Source organism: Calliopsis andreniformis, chromosome 2 (genome assembly GCF_051401765.1).
Source record: "Calliopsis andreniformis isolate RMS-2024a chromosome 2, iyCalAndr_principal, whole genome shotgun sequence".
Lineage (NCBI taxonomy): Eukaryota > Metazoa > Arthropoda > Insecta > Hymenoptera > Andrenidae > Calliopsis > Calliopsis andreniformis.
Window position 1 is genome coordinate 5,068,580 of NC_135063.1, and position 16,419 is coordinate 5,084,998.

A 16,419-nucleotide genomic window follows, 5' to 3' on the forward strand; every position below is an offset into this window, starting at 1 on the left:
TTGTATTATTTTTATTTTAGTAAACTATGCTATTATGGAAATTTCGTCTTTTATATTCATTGCATTCAAAAATATGTGTATGGACGTAATTAACTGAAATGGACTTATTCTTTTAAAATCTCATGATGATATTGTGCCAAGGTGGAATTTCCCAAAGTATAAATGCGATTCTGCCTAATTATAAAATAATTTTGTATAAATGAAGCATTATTGTATACATACTAAACAAAAGTATACGTGTTTTTGTAGTTTCAATATCAAAAGAGAAATAAAAACTTTGTCTCCTTACTAGTTAAACCCCTGATTACTGACACTTAGTTTTTGGACTAGCATAGACACGGAGTTCGTCAGATTTCGATTAAAAAATATTCTTATCAAATATTCAGAAGATTAAAAAATTGCACCGTGGCGACCTTCTTTTTAATGCCCCCGAAATTTATAGAATGCTGATTTGCAAATTGCCGTAACTTTTGCTGACAGGTCCTCACCACTGCTACGAGCTCGTATGATAATCGATACGCAAAAACTCGGTCGCGCTCATCTACACAGTTTTCGCTATGCTTCTTCCCCGCTGTAGAAGTTTCATCTTCCTCTTTGTTATAACATTCGTTGTCGTGCCACGGTGTTCCAATTGTTGGGATTTTACGGCAGTCGATCTCCCAGAGGATGTGTTCATCTGGAAGTTCTCAGTTTGGCGAAACCGTGCCTTCTTGGCGATCCCAAGGTATCGTATTTCAAAGAGGTTTCAGAGGCAGAAAGTTTCGCACTAAAGGAAGATCTGAATTTGCACACAGATGGCAGAGGAATGAGACTTCGAAAGACACGGGAACATTGTTCGAAGCACTTTGGCCTGAATCAAGTGTCTTGCTTGTCAAAGCTAGTCAATTTCCATCTGGTTCGCGAAATAAACCCAAAGGCGGAGAATGTCTTCGATCAGTCGTGAAATTGGATGTGGATGTCCGTGGGCGTTTGTGGATGCTGGAAACGCCAGATAACTTTGACTGTGCCGCCAGAGTTGTTCTTCATAACTTGAAGCGCAAAGACCAATTGGTACAACGCAATGCTGATAGTCAGTACTTTGTTTGATTTCCAGTTCACTTTTAATTAATGAATAAAATCCAAAAGGTATCGTCCACTGAATTGACGAACGTGCCGACAAGAAATCTGAGAGCCCTTGCAGTCGATCAATTGGGGTCCAAGGCATACATTGGAGATGCTGGTGATGAATCTATAATAGCTCTCATGCCAGGTAAATAGTTAGATCATAGATTTTATAAAATAGGGAAACTATTATTAAGTCTTCTAAATTTCGCTTTAGAAAAAGGAAAATGGTGGAAAATAAAGATGATCCACGGACCGGAAGTCCCGCGAGTCTTCAGTACTGATTTGGCCATTTCCAAGAAGAATTCAGTGTTATACATGACTGGCTCTGATACTCTTGATTTATTTAGTATAAATTTGAGAGAACTATGGGACGAGGAGGATGCTCCGATGTTTAAAGATGTACGTAGGAAGCGTGTAATTTTTGATACTGAGAAATTTTTTAGAATTATCTCAGAATTTACTTGGTATTCTTATGAAAAGCTTGCAAACATTGTTCATAATTGATTCAATGAAGTATGTTTCGCTTTGTTTCCTGCAACAATAGAATTTTCCAAATGTTACGGCTGTTTGGCACGGTACCAAAATGGGCGCTTCTGTTGGACTCTTCTGTGACGTCAAGGATGGCCTTCATTACTTTATGTCTTCAGAGAAAGCCAGTGTTCGCTGGGACACACGACTTCCTTTAACGGTAACTTCATTTTTCTTTTGATTCAATCTTATTGATGAATTTTATCGTAATCTTTGACGTGTTTGAAATATGCGTTGTATTTCTTTTCAGGCGGAGAGCCACTCGATTCTTCTGCAGAATGAAAACTGTCCATGCATAACTGATTATGCCATGGATGTACAGAAGAATTTATGGGGCTTGATAAATTCAAAATGTTCGTCTACGAAAAATGTTAAGCAATCGAATTTTAAGCACAGGACTATTAAAATTGGCAAGCTTTCAACTTCGTGATAACCATCAAGTTTCACTCACATTTAATATTAATTTTTGTACGCTGGAATGTAATTATTTAATAAATCAATTTTTTACTGTTTGAAATATTGATCCAAATTCATTTAAATTTTAACATATGTAGCCTTATTTTCCAATTCCATTTCCGAAAATCTTATCTTCAGCCTGCTTCTAGAAACCAGGAAATCTAATCTAAAAGGAAAGTTTCTCATTTTTTACCAATGACTGATCGAATCCAACCACTTAATCACTTTATCGCATCATTAATCTGCTTTTTCTTGTAATTCCACGACGACCTTTTGTAATTCCATTAAAACGTCAAAGGAACGCCACGATGGCGTGTTAAGTGGTTACGTGAAACCTGTACTGTTCACGCTGAAACGGGAATCGGACGTCATAGTACCTGGATAGAAGAAAGGTGCGCTTAACCAAGGTGGCAATCGGAATTCATTATATAACGGGCGTTCACAGTGACCTGTCACTTTCAAGAAAGAAACTAACATCATGATTTGCGGGATACATGGAACTAGTAGCCCTGTTCCTAGCCAAATCGGTCTTTACTAGATAACACTTGCTGATAATCAACAGTTATATAACTATTAAGCGTCACAACAACCTTTCTAATTACCATGAAATTAATCGTATTCCTCGTTTTTTTTTAATCTGCATGTCAGTGTACATATTTAATCATACGTTATTCGCGCATTATTCAAATTATTCTGTACTTTTTATGCCTTAATGATCACTGTACATTTATCATTTAATTTCACTTATCTCGATTGATGTTAATGTATAATTTCCCGTATTTTCGCGTGCATTAATCTTATCCGATTGATTTCGCGTTTTTCAACTCGCTTACTTTGTAAAAAAGCTTAATTACAAACTGTCGACTGCGTGAACGTCACAGAGGCGTGCGATTAGGGAAATGAGGCGGCGGAATGTTTTTCGTCTGTGCACGCGAAAGGTGTTTAAGGAACAAAATGGAGTTATTAAGAATAAATTTATTTTAAGCTGTTTGAACAGTGACTGTCGATCGACTTGCGGAACGACTGTCGAATGTTCATATCTGGCACTGGTTCGTATTTGTCCAGCTTGAATTCTCCCTCAGAAAGGGGATTCTGTATACAGGGTATCATAGGTAGAATTAGTAGAGTTTGATTTTCTGGAAACACTAGTGCTCGAGAAGGAACTGTGATTCTTTTTGGTAAGATCCATCGACTGCTGTATTCTTTGTAACAATATTTCATACCTCTTGAAAAACTGAGTATATCAATTTTGTATCTCAGGTGTTCCAAAATTATAAATACAGACTTGCTTTCCAGTATTTATGGAAATATAAGCTTAAAGCATAACTGATATTTAGACGCAGTCATTTTATAACTTATCGGTGCAGAGACACTCAACAGCTATTAATTTTCCCACTCTCAGTATATCATTTAAAAAGTTGTCTTTTTTCATGAACGATTACTTCAAGAACTGAGCTTTGCTAGACTGCTTTTATAAACTCTATCAACCACTCAGAATTATATCTATGATCCTAAAACACCTTGTATCATAGCACCTGAATGTTTACTATCAGTCCTAAAAATGAACTAAGGATCTGAGTTTATTGTGTATTTCAGATTCTCAATACTGATCGTCGCAGGAGTTAACCAAAGGATGAATAGACACTGATGCGCCAGAGCAACTGACGGCATTCTCGAGGTAATCCTGGAAGTTACTCTCGATCACCCACATTAGCTTCTTATAGCCTGGAATCACTTCGGTTGGGAGTCTGCAGTCATTGCCCTTCTGCACCAGCAGGAAGTTATTAGACGTGAAAGGTGTGTTTGTGTTCCACATGTATACGTCAGCTTCGCCTGAAAACGCACAATGAATCTTACAATCAATTCCAAAAAATAAATTTAAAAAACTAATTTTCAAAATAGTCAGGATGCCTCTGTGAGTTATTCATCCCTTACCCTTATTTCTGAAGAAGATGGAGTCCCCATTATCGGTACCCAGGATGACAATTTTATTCGTCTTTCGACCTATTTCTACTACAGAGCCATTAGGGTTGCCAGATCTCAAGTTGGCAACCTTGATGGCGAACATCTTGTTGGAGCCCAAATAAGTGAGGTAGAGGACCTGAGCACCGTAGCTTTTCCTCACCAAAGCCAAGTAGAGCGCGTCCCTCTTTTGCGTGCCACAGGTGACAGCTGGCGGAAGAACAACGCGATAGCCGCTGTCAGCGGTGACATTATAAACAATGATAGCTCTGGTGCCTGCATCGGACACGTAGACATAGACCTGGCCATCTTCCGCGTAGTCGATGGCCATGTATTGCAGACGAGAGGACATTGGGTCCACTAGAGTACTCAGGTCGATCACTTTTACAACCTAAAAACGTCAAAGATCGCTTAGAATATCTATACAAATTTTCAAGAACTAGAATTCAGAAAGTTGAAAGTATGTACATGAAAAGAATTTGAAAATTTGTAAGTTAAGGATTTCACCATTGGAAAGTTTGAAGAGTTGGTAAATTTGGAAATTTTAATTTAATTGTAATGGAGTCCCCGAGTGACTCTTTCTTGGCAGGCTAAGGGTTAATAGGACACTAATATAAGCAGCAGGTGTTCCAGAGATGCTAACACCGGCAAAAGAGCATGCAACTTTGACCAAAAATACTTTAACGTACCATTATGTTTTCACGAAAATAGTAACTTTATGATGTAGCATTCCATCATCTATACTATGGATCATTTACTATATCCTATAGTAGATGAACTCACTATCCAATAAAATAAAATATATGAAGTACCTTGCCACTCTTGACGTCGATTCCAACCACCTTCGGAGGGCATCTTCTTACAGGCTGTTCAAGAGTATTAACAATGCCAACATCCAGAACCCACAAGATGTCCTGCATGTCCAGAACGATATCAACTGCGCTTTGGAGAGCCTGGCAGTTGCCCTCCTCCTGGATTGCCCAGCAGGGGAACGGTGCCACCTTGGGTGCACAGTCAGTCGACGTTAAGGAAACTGCCCCCAAAGTGAAGGGCACTCCTGGTTTATAACGCGGCAGTGCAAGGATCACTTGGTCCTTGTATATCTGAGCTCTGGTGCCAATTACATTCTTAGCGATATATCGGCCACTGGTCTCGTAGATGTTCCTCGTGCTTTGACACGGCCATTGCAGGCTGTATCCCGACAGAGTAAACGAGAGGTCTTGGAGTGATTGCTCGCCATAACTCGTTGAGATGTAATTCGCTGATATTGCTAGGCAGAGGATGATGCTGAGAAACCGCATCCTGTTGCTTGGTGCTATGCAGTTTAGATAACTGTTAAATCGATATCGGTAAATTAATTGCTGGCTTTCACGAGCAATTTCTCGTTTGAACGAGAAATCGTTGAATTAAGTACCATAACGAGATAATATTATAGATAAAATGAGTCCTCTATGTACAATTATAATTTTTGTTTCTAAGCTTTCCAAAAACGAGAAAAAGTGTTTGGTCACTTGTCCAGCCAGGTCTTTACTAAAATTACACAACTGTTCTTTAAGTGAAATATTTAAAATAAAAGATGCAAATTTAAAGGAATATCTGGCAGGTGTACAATTTTTCTTGTGCTATCAATGACCCAGATTACCTAACAATCTTAAGAGATTGATAGTAAATGATAAGACAAGGAGAGACATTGTCGAACTTACACGATTTTTTACTTACAGTGGATGAAGACAGTCGATTCTGAGACTCTTATACTTCATTTTATGCTTATATACCACAGGTGAACCAACTCTCTGGCCAAGAACACTTGTATGTTTATGAAGTGACATCTTCTTCCGCCTGTCGCAATGCTTCCGCCCGGACGAGGCTGTACGAAGCGTGGAATGCAACAAGGAAATCGTCGCCAATTGTTTATTAAATATTGGAAGATTCGGGAACTTCCTGTCCGCGAGGTTGAAAGAAATTATTAAATATTCAGCCTACAACAAATTTTTCGTGTCTTTATCGTAAACAACGATGTGAAGGGACTACCAAGTCATGACGAGACGATAAATATTTTAATAAACATATTTGTTTCTTTTCGTAAACTGTACTTCGTATATAACTGATGCCATGGCAAAGATTTTCCAGTTCAGTCGGGCTCAATCGACAACACATCTTCCGAAATCTTGTGAACTATGCTTTTAGCGGGGAAGTCGACGCTAATGGTGATGGCTTCGGCCATCATTGTCTTTGCTTTGGCAGAAGAAATACCCACAGATGTGTATGGCAATGTCGAATGGACTGGTGGACCCTTTGAGTGGCCATGTCCAATCACGAAGAGTATGTTCAAGAACAGTGGACGATACATCCCGAAGAACGTGATTGCTAGCAGAGCTGCTATCTATGACGACAACGCCATTGTAGCTCTCCCTAGGTAGGCGACTAGAAGTGACCAGTTTTTAATTATTGAAGCTTCATGTGAACGAATATATAACTCACGTTTTATTGATTTGATGTTTAATAAAGGTATAAAGCAGGAGTACCAGCTACCTTGGCTAAGGTGAACCTTAAGGAGAAGGGGTGTCAAGCTAATCTCGTTCCTTACCCCTGTTGGTCTCTTCAGGAAGAGGGAAGTTGCAACGCCTTGCAGAATGTGGTAGATCTGTACCTGGATCCTCAAAATATTCTCTGGGTCCTTGACACTGGAGTGGTGAACACTTTGGAAGAACCTGTGCGTAAGTGTCCACCAAAAGTCCTCGCTTTCAACGTCAGCACTGGAAAGGTAAGCTTCATGGGCTTCTGTAAAATGTTATAACCCTATTAACATGCTGACTGTCCTGCAATTTTACTACGTTCCGCTAATAATTCAAATGAGCTCTTAATAAGTAGCCACGGGGCAAAATTTCAAAGAGTTTCTCTAATTTAAAAAAAGTATTGCATGTCTCTGGTAATATCTATGGCAGTCACCGTGTTAAAAGGCTCGTAAACGTCTGGAAATTTTTTGCGTCAATTTATCCAGTTTGATACAAGAAGCTCATTTGAATATTGACATGGGGGAATTACTTTCGACGAGTGTCACTTAGTAGCAGCCAGATATATTGCGTCGGTGTTATTCTGCAAGCGTTGCACAACGTGAATTTCAAGCGAGCTTATAGCGATACGTCAAAGGCCAAACGTGATCGTAAAGTACAGCCGTCAAACGTGAGCCACTGTTCCACAATCGATCGACAGTCGTTCAGTGAAGAATAGCTTTTTTTATCCTTTCACCTGGCGTGCGCGAAATATTCCTGTGTCGGCCTCTCGCATAGTCGCCAATGGATCGAGTTCGTTATCTGAATCACTGTGAAGCACTCTGGTTACGATCCTGTTTTGATGCTAGAGAACAAGTTCCCGTGTTGTCAGCATTTCATTCATTTCGCAAGTGGATGTCTTTGTGCTCACCTGTTAAGTTTTATTATCAATGAGATGACGGGGCAACCTTCAATCATTTCGCGCTCGAAAGCAATAGATACTAACGTCTGACTTTCTCAATGTACCTTAAAGCTCTGAACAGCGATTCCATGCTGATTTATGATAGCAGTGTACTCACGATCGCGTTCCATCTGTCATTATGTAACATTATCGTGTTATCTTTGTGTAGTATCTAATTTCTGGAGCTTCCTATTTCTAATATGTTTCCATTGTTAATGTCGTTTATCTTTTCTCGCTGGAACAGTCAAGTATCAAGAATGTAACCCTGAAGCACAGATTACAAGGTGAAGCAGTGCTGAAAATTCCCTTTCCAAGTGTTGAAAGATAGTATAGGTCACATAGTCTTATTGTCGACATAGGGATTTAGTATTTTATGAAATTAGAATACGTGTGTTTCAAGAAGACACGAGCAAATTTTATTTAAAGTTGAAATTAGAAGTAACTATTTGAAATTAGAAGTAACCTTTTTTTATACTTTTATTCCAAAGGCGAAAGAAATAATTGTGAAATGAACGAATATTCATATGTTCCAATCAAAAGTTATGATATCCTATCGCTGAATTATACCACTGTTTCTATATCATTTCATAATTATTTCAAATAGTTACTTAATAATAAAATAATATTTCAAATACTAAATATTACCTAAAAACTGCTCAGGTCTGTGACAAATGTGTAGAATCTTCAGAACCTTGAGTTTCCAAAGGAGAAACAAAAACTCTTCCATTCTCGCTGTCCCTTGCCATCCACATTCCACGAACACTTCCTAACATCTTAACAAGATCATCACAAGAACACGTCCACTTTTTCATCCAAGCAATAAGTCTCCAAGACTCAATTCCCATAAAGGCACTGACCTCAACTTTACTAACTCTCAAATGACTCTGACTCACATTTTCTCCTCCAGTATTAATTTCCTTCAAAAATGAAGTACCGATTTCCTTCAGCTGACTCACATCTTCATTCCCTCCGTAGCTGGTGAAGACAGTGGAGTTGACAGGCCTGACGTCACCCTCGTCCCGCCTTCAGTACGTGGTGGCGGATTACAGCCCCGACGGTCGGGTGTTCATCTACGTGTCCGACGCTGCCACACGGGCTATCCTAGTGTTCGACGTCACCTCAGGACGTGGCTATCGAGTCGTGTTGCCCCAAGCCGTTACCCTAGGCTGCACTCGAAGAGACGTTTTGTACCTAGCCTTGCTTCGACGTTCAGACGGAAGTACCTGCTTGATGTTCACCTACTTGAGCGGCAGTCGCATGTTCTCCATCCGTACCGACTACCTCCGTCGTGGCGTTACCAATGGACGTATCCGCGACCTTGGCCTCAAGCCCAGGAAGATGGTCATCCTTGGTACGGACAATGGCAGCGCCCTGTTCTTCCGGTACGAGGGCGAGGCGGACGTGTATCGATGGGACAGCAGCACTGGCCCCTTCGACAGCCGATACTTCCAAGTTGTCTACAGCAGCCCCGAGTGTGCACTGGCTACTCATGTCGTGGCTGATTATAAGAGGGCTAGGATGCGCGTTTTGGAGTCCAACTTCCCTGATTATATGCAGGGCACGGTGGGATGCGGTGCCAATCAAGCACTTAGCTTTATGTAGGGATGGGTTATATGTCTGTGATGTACCTTTGGAGAAATAGATTCACTGTATTCCTGTGAATGGTGTTTTCTTTTCTTTTATTCTTGGTGGTATTTCTGTGGCTGTAAGACAAGATAATGTACAGGGTGTTTTCAAATTTGTGGGACATTTTTGGAGGATAGTTTTAGACACGAAGATAGTGAAAACACATATGTACGGAAATGCTTAGGGTGCGAACACAATACTGTCACGTAATACTGTCATGTGTAATCACGTTATGTGTTATAGCAAATTTGTTTCGTATTATAGCAAATTCGGTCTAAAATGAGGGAAAAACTTCGGCTTACACTATGGATTTGCTATAGTATGTAACGTGAGTTCACGTGAGGTGATAGTAGTGTGTTCACACCCTTGGTTTTATTGTTACATGCTGTTTTCTATTGCGTACAGTGTGATATGTAGTTCCTTTAAGACCTATTATTCTGTGCCATTCATTCAAGGGGCCGGAGTATTCCTGGGACTAGTAAGACTTTAAAGAGGATAGTACACTGTGCAAGCAAGAAATGGGCCAGCATTTTATGCAATATAACATAGCATGTAACTATAGAACCATGCATTTTTGAGCTAATGTTGATATTTTTTATGAACTTTTTTCATTATCTACGTACGTAGAACTTATCCTCTAAAAATGTCCCACGTGTTTGGAAACGCTCTGTATGTAAGTCGTATATTTGGATTTTTAAGATATTGGTGCTTTAGGATTTTAATACTGTTTTATGGAAGTGCTTGTTATTATACTCTCGCTTTTTTAAGAAAAAAGTTCTTTTAATTTAATCTGCTTAGGTTGAAAATGTAAATTCGTTATGTCGTTTTGTCTTACAACCCTATGATTTTAAATCTGTATTTAACAGGGGAGAATAGAGATGGGAGGTTTTTTGAAGAGTACCTAGAAGGGTATTCAAAGGATGTTTTAAGATATGAAAATCCTCAGGGTTCAAAGTTTTGTTCCCATAATTAGTGATAGTGTGAGGCCACGTGGGAAAACGGTTCAGCGATCGATCTGAATCGATTCCACATAAAACGTGCGCCCGCAACTGGTTTTGTTCCACAACATCACGATTTCTACGCCAATGTGTCAAACCAGACCTATAAATCAAGATGCAAATCATTTCGTGATGTTGGTTGTGTAGCCTGTGCTCTGTAAATGCAGCGGCACAAGGGAATTTTGTTAGAGAAAAAAAAGGAACCTTTCTCTCTTACAATCACCCGTTCAGCGGCGTTCAATCGCGATTAACTACCATTGCTCGACACGCAAAATGGTTTCGTTTAAATTCAGCGAGCGACAATTCAGCGCAAAGTTATATAAAAGGGTAAAACCAGGTTGAATTCGTAATATTGATTTTAGACGTGATCTTTAAGTTACGATGCCTGGTGAACGATTAGCATTCCTGGTCACGCAATACTATTAGAGTTGATGTAAGTTTATTTATGCAAAAATGTGAAAACTGCGCTCTTAAGGATTGTACACAGTTAATGCAACAATATACCTCTTTGGTAATTTAAGAAAAATATCTTTACACTGAGTCTAATGAAGCTTGATTCCGACGTTATATTCACTTCACTTCGTGGTTATGCAAACTTAACTTGACTTTGACTTTATTTGACTTCGCGGCGAAGTGGCCTTGAAACGTGCTGTCTTAACCATTAATTTCGCCATGACTGAAACTTGATTCTACCTTCACATAACTTTTACACAATCCTGGCTAGACTTTAACTTAGTTTCGATTCAACTTCACATTGACTTAAGCTTAATTTAACTTCAACTTCACTTTAAATGTGTCGTGACTCAAACTCGTTTTGACTTCATCATGATTCAATTTTAACCCAATGTACGAGTTCAACCATAATTCTATATTGTCTTATATTTGATATATTTATCACGACAGCTAAGTTCCTTCATTTCTCCAGAGAGAATTTCACTATTCGTTAATCATAATGCGAACAAAACTCTCTATCGTCATTTTAAACTACTATCACATTTCTACAAACGATGATACCCGACTTTCAATGAAAATCGATATTCAGTATCAAATTTGGTTCCTGGATTAATAGAATCCAGAACAGTGAAAGTACAAGCGTCTACTATTACGCTGCTAATTCCGATTCTCGTCGGTCGTTATTCTTGCTGTATTAATTACCATTTAAAGCAGCCGGAACATGAAAATCTCATGTAATAAATCCATCGTAGAGACTGTATTCTCTGCATAGCGCGTAACGCGATAAAATCAGAGCACTCTGCTCAGCGTAGCTAAGTAGATGTAAACGTGTAACTTTATCCTGATTAATAAATTTGTGCGTACAACACGTGTGCCCGATTGCACCTGTGTTTCACTTTTAACTGCATCCTGCTTTATCGTTTTTGTATTAACCATGTCTTTACAATCTGGGTCATTTACAACCCAGACCACTGTTTTAAACATTTTCTTTTGAATTTTCTTCTGCTTAAAAGTGTTAAAGCAATATATACCAATAAAAAGTATTCGATGATGTTCTAGAAACTAGGAAGAATGTTTAAGAATTTTATTGAATTTTTTGAAACACAAAGATATAAGAAAAACTGGATGGATTTAGTTTGCAGATAATATGAGTAGGGATAAGGTTACAGAAGGGGAGTAAAATCATAATATAAAACGTTATGGGCTTTTAATACTAATTGTAGGAGATAAGGTCAGTGGCTAGACTAAAAGTTAGTACTCGCGGAATTCCTCAGAAACTCGACTCCGTCTAATTAGCCTCTTGCAACGTCGATAGGCGTGGGCCAGTGTGCCAATGCTGTCGAAATAGGGCTCGCTGTGGAAGGGAAAAAAATTGCGGTCTTGCTGAATGTGGAGTGATGGTAATTGTGGTCGAGCGACGTGAGGATTTATGATGTTTGATTCAGGTCTCAGAGTGGTGGTAGGTTTTACCATAAAGAAAATAGATTTTGTAAATAATTGATGCATATAGATTGGGCGCTAGTGAAACTTCTGCGTTTCGCAAAATTTCACCAAGCAAGCACGAATAAACACTTTCGTGTTCAAACACCCCATCAGTTATTGCAGAATCAGAATTCGATATATTAATTGATCGGTTTTAGAAAGCCGGAAAATTGAGAAAATCTGGTACGTTTTTCTTATGCGATTAAATAGCCCGCATGTTTCCTTTACGTATCGCTGTTTGCTTATCATCTAATTTGGTAAGTATGCTCAATTTATTCTAGCCGAGTGTCTGGTTCTCGTTATACCAAAAGCAAAAAGAAAAAGTTGATCGTTCTATATAAGTCCTACCTTCTCTATTTTTCTGAAATCCAAGTAGATACTGGTCTCCAGTTGACCTTTTATATTTGCCAAAATAGGAGATATTTGTATCTAAATTCTACGTAGACTTCAAGAAATAAAATAGTTTCAGTAAAAAAATATACCTCACGGATCTTGCAACACTTTGCCATGTATAAAGGAACCTTGTCTTCATATAATAAATCAAATTAAATGAAGTCCTTATAAGTGTTTCAGCTCCGTGTCTCCAGCGAAGATTCTGATAAGAGATAAAAGGTATGCAAGTGCTGACACTACTCGACCAGCATGCGTTTTTTGACCGTAAAATTATCCGAGCGTGGAGTGTAACCACTTTGTACCACGATTTGGATCACCCCAACTGGACATTGGTTAGTTATCGACACATTTCTTCGAAATCTTTTGCGAGGTTACACGATACCTATTAACCGAGCCATTATGTCATATAAATTGGATTTGTTCTCCACGGGCGCGCGAACGATTGTATCGGCCGATTTCCTTCAACAAAGTGGCAAGCCGTGAGAAGCCTTCTGTAGACTAGTTAATCGTTGAAACTAATTGACTCTGATGCGTCGAGTGTATCACTGGAATGATTAATCACACCTCGTTCTTGAATAACTGTTATATGATCGTATTACATTAAAAAGTCGATAAAGACGAGCGTATCGATCATTCGTCTCGGTGAGATAATCATAGTATGTACATGTTTTCTTTCTTCTGCCACTGCTGTCGTTTTTTGCACTGTTTCTCATTGTTAGTCGATTGTTCAACTGTTTAAGACAGTAATTGTAATTGTCTGGATGTCAATCTTTGGTCACTGGGCTGTGAAAGGAATAGTACAAGTTTGTTGATATTAATATTATTATGGTAGAGTATTCTATAGTATCCTGAGAATTATGGGAAACATACTTTATTTTGTCGAAATATTTCACGATTATAAAATCACTCTAGAACTTTTAATTCTTGTATCTTACAACTGAAATTAAATTCGATTCAATATTTTGAAATATTTTAATAGTCTAAGGTATCTACGTCTTTTATAGACCATCATTCTGATTTCATTTTTTAACATATGATTGAAATACTTCAATTTGATTTTAGTTATGACATTCAATATATTTACTCTGTTTCGTTTGTTTAATAAAAAAATATACCGTTTTTTTATACGAATGAGTTGTTGCACCCATTTCGATATGAATTTAATTAACTTTCGCCTCATATAAAAATCTCAAGTATTATAGTTTCTGTATTTACATTACTTTGCAGAATACTGTATATTTGAGACTTTTAGGTCTGTCATATTCTAGTCTCCAATATTAATTTTTTGAAAACTGTGGACGAATATAATATGCATTTGTATCGAGCATTGAACGTTTATAGCCATCAATTAATATATCAAACATATCCAGAGTCTTCGATCACAAGTTTTAGAAATTTTAAGGGATGATTCTGTGCGCTAAAATAAGATGAAAATTAAGATAGACGAAATGATTATCTTATATAGATTTAAATTAAACACATCATATGCTGCTGTAAGATTCCAGTAAATCTTATATCAGGAACATCACAGAAATCTTTATGGCCAGCCGAATTGCTTAATCAGAACCTTCATTAATGTTAATAAACACTAATTCGCCAGAAAGTTTTAAAAAGAACGAACAGCGATTATTGTTTTTCAAAGCAACTCTTTATAACTTTATAACTCTGTACTTTGATTCCAAAGAGTTCATAACACGATGATAAATAAAATGATGTAACAATTGCGTTTACAGTAGAGTTTCTACGTTATTTGTTGAGAAAACGCTTGAAATAAGTGTGAAATATGTCTGACTCAAGATTTATTCTACTTACGTTGCTGTGTTTAACTTGACTAAACCTCGGCAGTAGAATATATCCTAAGACAGACACACGTCACGTGTATTCTAGGTGTATTTTCAACAATTAATAACTCAATACTGGAACTCTAAACCAAATTTCGTCTATCTTCATTTTCGTCTTATTTTAGCAAATAGAATCATGTAACCCAGACTTAACTCTTTACAATTCCTAACATCTGTTATCGAACATCCTGTCGAAGCGAACAATTTTTGCACAGAATATATTGTTCGTGTCCCATGAGAAGTCTCATGAAAAACATCGCCTCTCAACCATTTCACAAAACATCTTTTGAAACACGAACAGTATGTTAAGAACTAAAATACTGTTGTTCCCGAAGGTAAAAAATTCAGGAGAGAAAAACGAGACGAAATTTATTGAAAACAGAAGTAGGAGAAGGCGTCTGCACAAGGCGTACGACAATGGCGTGCACGGTCCAGCGATCGCGATCAAACTTTCTATGCCGGACACACGTACATGTACGCAACGTTTAATGCTAAGGAAAACATGTATCCATTACAGTTTTCCCTAAGAATAAGCCGAAAAGCACCTTACTCTATCGCAAACACGTTAGAAATTTGACCAATCGTAGACCTAGGAGATCGTGGAACCGATCACAGGCTCAATTACTATTTCTTACTGTATCTGTTGAAGTAGAAATTATTTTTTGACCGTGGTGAATTATCCGTAAGCGAGCACGTAAGATCCCTCACGTTCGCCAGCGGGTTATTTAACCCGAATGCCATTTACTTGCGTAATGCACTTACAATACTGGTCAGATTTATCAACTTCTCTTTAAGCGACATTTTCGATAGGTGCACTATTGCAAACCTTATTCGTAGGTCGTGATTTATTCTCATTATGAATACGATTTGTTCGAGCATCCGCTATATTTCGCACGACTAGTAGCACATAAGAGACGGCTGGGTTTCGTTACTTCCGTTCTTCCGTGGGAGTGCCAGCAGCTTCGTCGATGCTAATTCCCATGATATTTTAAGTCTCAAGTATCGCGACCCCAAAATGTTCTATTATCCAACGAAGCAGCCTTACATTAGCGAGCGGCGAATTATGTAACAATCGTTTGGTACCCTATGGTTTTCTTTGATCTTGATAGCAACAGACACTCGGGGGATTCTGTCGTGACTATTTTATTCACAGAAGTGCCCTCGATCTGCGATGTTCTTGAGTGCTTTCGGTACCTCTTCTAATGAGAGATATCTTGCAAAAAATTTGAACTTCTGGAGTTCGTTCTTTCTGGAGTTACTAAGAATTTCTTAATAGGCAATATTGTCTTGATTTAAAATGTAGCAGGACTGGTTTGCTCGAAGATTGCAACGTGACGACAACTAAGGTGCAACTTAATAATATATATTCGAAGTAGAAGTTCTACAGAGTTTGTTGAAAGTCAATTTTGAAATGCGCATGTTGTATCAGGCGATACATAAATCATGCTACTAAAGGTAAATTGACTATATAGTATATTAAGTTAGTTTTATCAATAAAATTTATAGTTTCATTGCAAACTGAAGTACTTAAAGAATAAACTACGGCGAGTAATAGAATAGTTCAGTTAACTATAATTAAGGTAAACTGTTACATATCTAGTATATCTACATGATTGTGAATGGCGTATAATGAAAATGGCAATTGTACGAACCGTGATAGTAGTAAATGTTATGTGGATATCCTTGATACGTAACCCCAATCGAAAGTCTGCGGAACTCTAGACCGCACCCAATGCTACCAACATACACCTACGTTTTTTGGCTATAGTGATTTGGAATTTTGAAAACTGACCATTGAACTTTGTGAGACTATTGAAACCTTGACCTCATACATCGTTTCTACTTTCATCCCTTATGATACTTCTCTAGAAAGAAGTGTCTGACAGAAGCAGTACATGAATAATTAACCACCCAACATTTATTTCGACTAGTTTGGTGGAGGTAGTGTCAAGTAACATTTTCTCTTTTATCGAAATAATGTCCTACGTGGAAATATAAATCTGGTCTCTCTTGGAAAATGGGTACGTCCTTGTAAAATTCCTTTCGTTTCTGTTATGAGATAATCGATAACCAAAATTCCAGTAACACTCAGCTGCGTTAGAATGGAGTAACTGGGTTCCAAG

General features: G+C 38.1%; 3 protein-coding genes across 3 annotated transcripts; 2 read left to right on the plus strand and 1 right to left on the minus strand.

Annotated features, from left to right (window-relative positions):
* Nucleotides 1-489: 489 nt before the first annotated feature.
* LOC143185509 (uncharacterized) lies at nt 490-2,133 on the plus strand. The gene is made up of 6 exons (XM_076388579.1): nt 490-724; nt 795-1,050; nt 1,126-1,249; nt 1,319-1,503; nt 1,649-1,792; nt 1,883-2,133. Exons 1-6 carry the CDS (start codon nt 558-560, stop codon nt 2,060-2,062), a joined length of 1,056 nt encoding a protein of 351 aa, XP_076244694.1. The 5' UTR covers nt 490-557; the 3' UTR covers nt 2,063-2,133.
* A 934-nt stretch (nt 2,134-3,067) lies between these two features.
* Nucleotides 3,068-6,163, minus strand: Yellow-g (L-dopachrome tautomerase yellow-g). Its single transcript, XM_076390211.1, has 5 exons — nt 6,144-6,163; nt 5,770-6,029; nt 4,863-5,382; nt 4,024-4,441; nt 3,068-3,921 (listed from the first exon to the last, which is right to left on the minus strand). The coding sequence occupies exons 2-5, from the start codon at nt 5,877-5,879 to the stop codon at nt 3,689-3,691; spliced, it is 1,281 nt and encodes a 426-aa protein (XP_076246326.1). The 5' UTR covers nt 5,880-6,029; nt 6,144-6,163; the 3' UTR covers nt 3,068-3,688.
* A 64-nt stretch (nt 6,164-6,227) lies between these two features.
* Yellow-g2 (L-dopachrome tautomerase yellow-g2) lies at nt 6,228-9,165 on the plus strand. The gene is made up of 3 exons (XM_076392544.1): nt 6,228-6,466; nt 6,559-6,814; nt 8,479-9,165. The coding sequence occupies exons 1-3, from the start codon at nt 6,228-6,230 to the stop codon at nt 9,103-9,105; spliced, it is 1,122 nt and encodes a 373-aa protein (XP_076248659.1). The 3' UTR covers nt 9,106-9,165.
* The last annotated feature ends 7,254 nt before the right edge of the window (nt 9,166-16,419 follow it).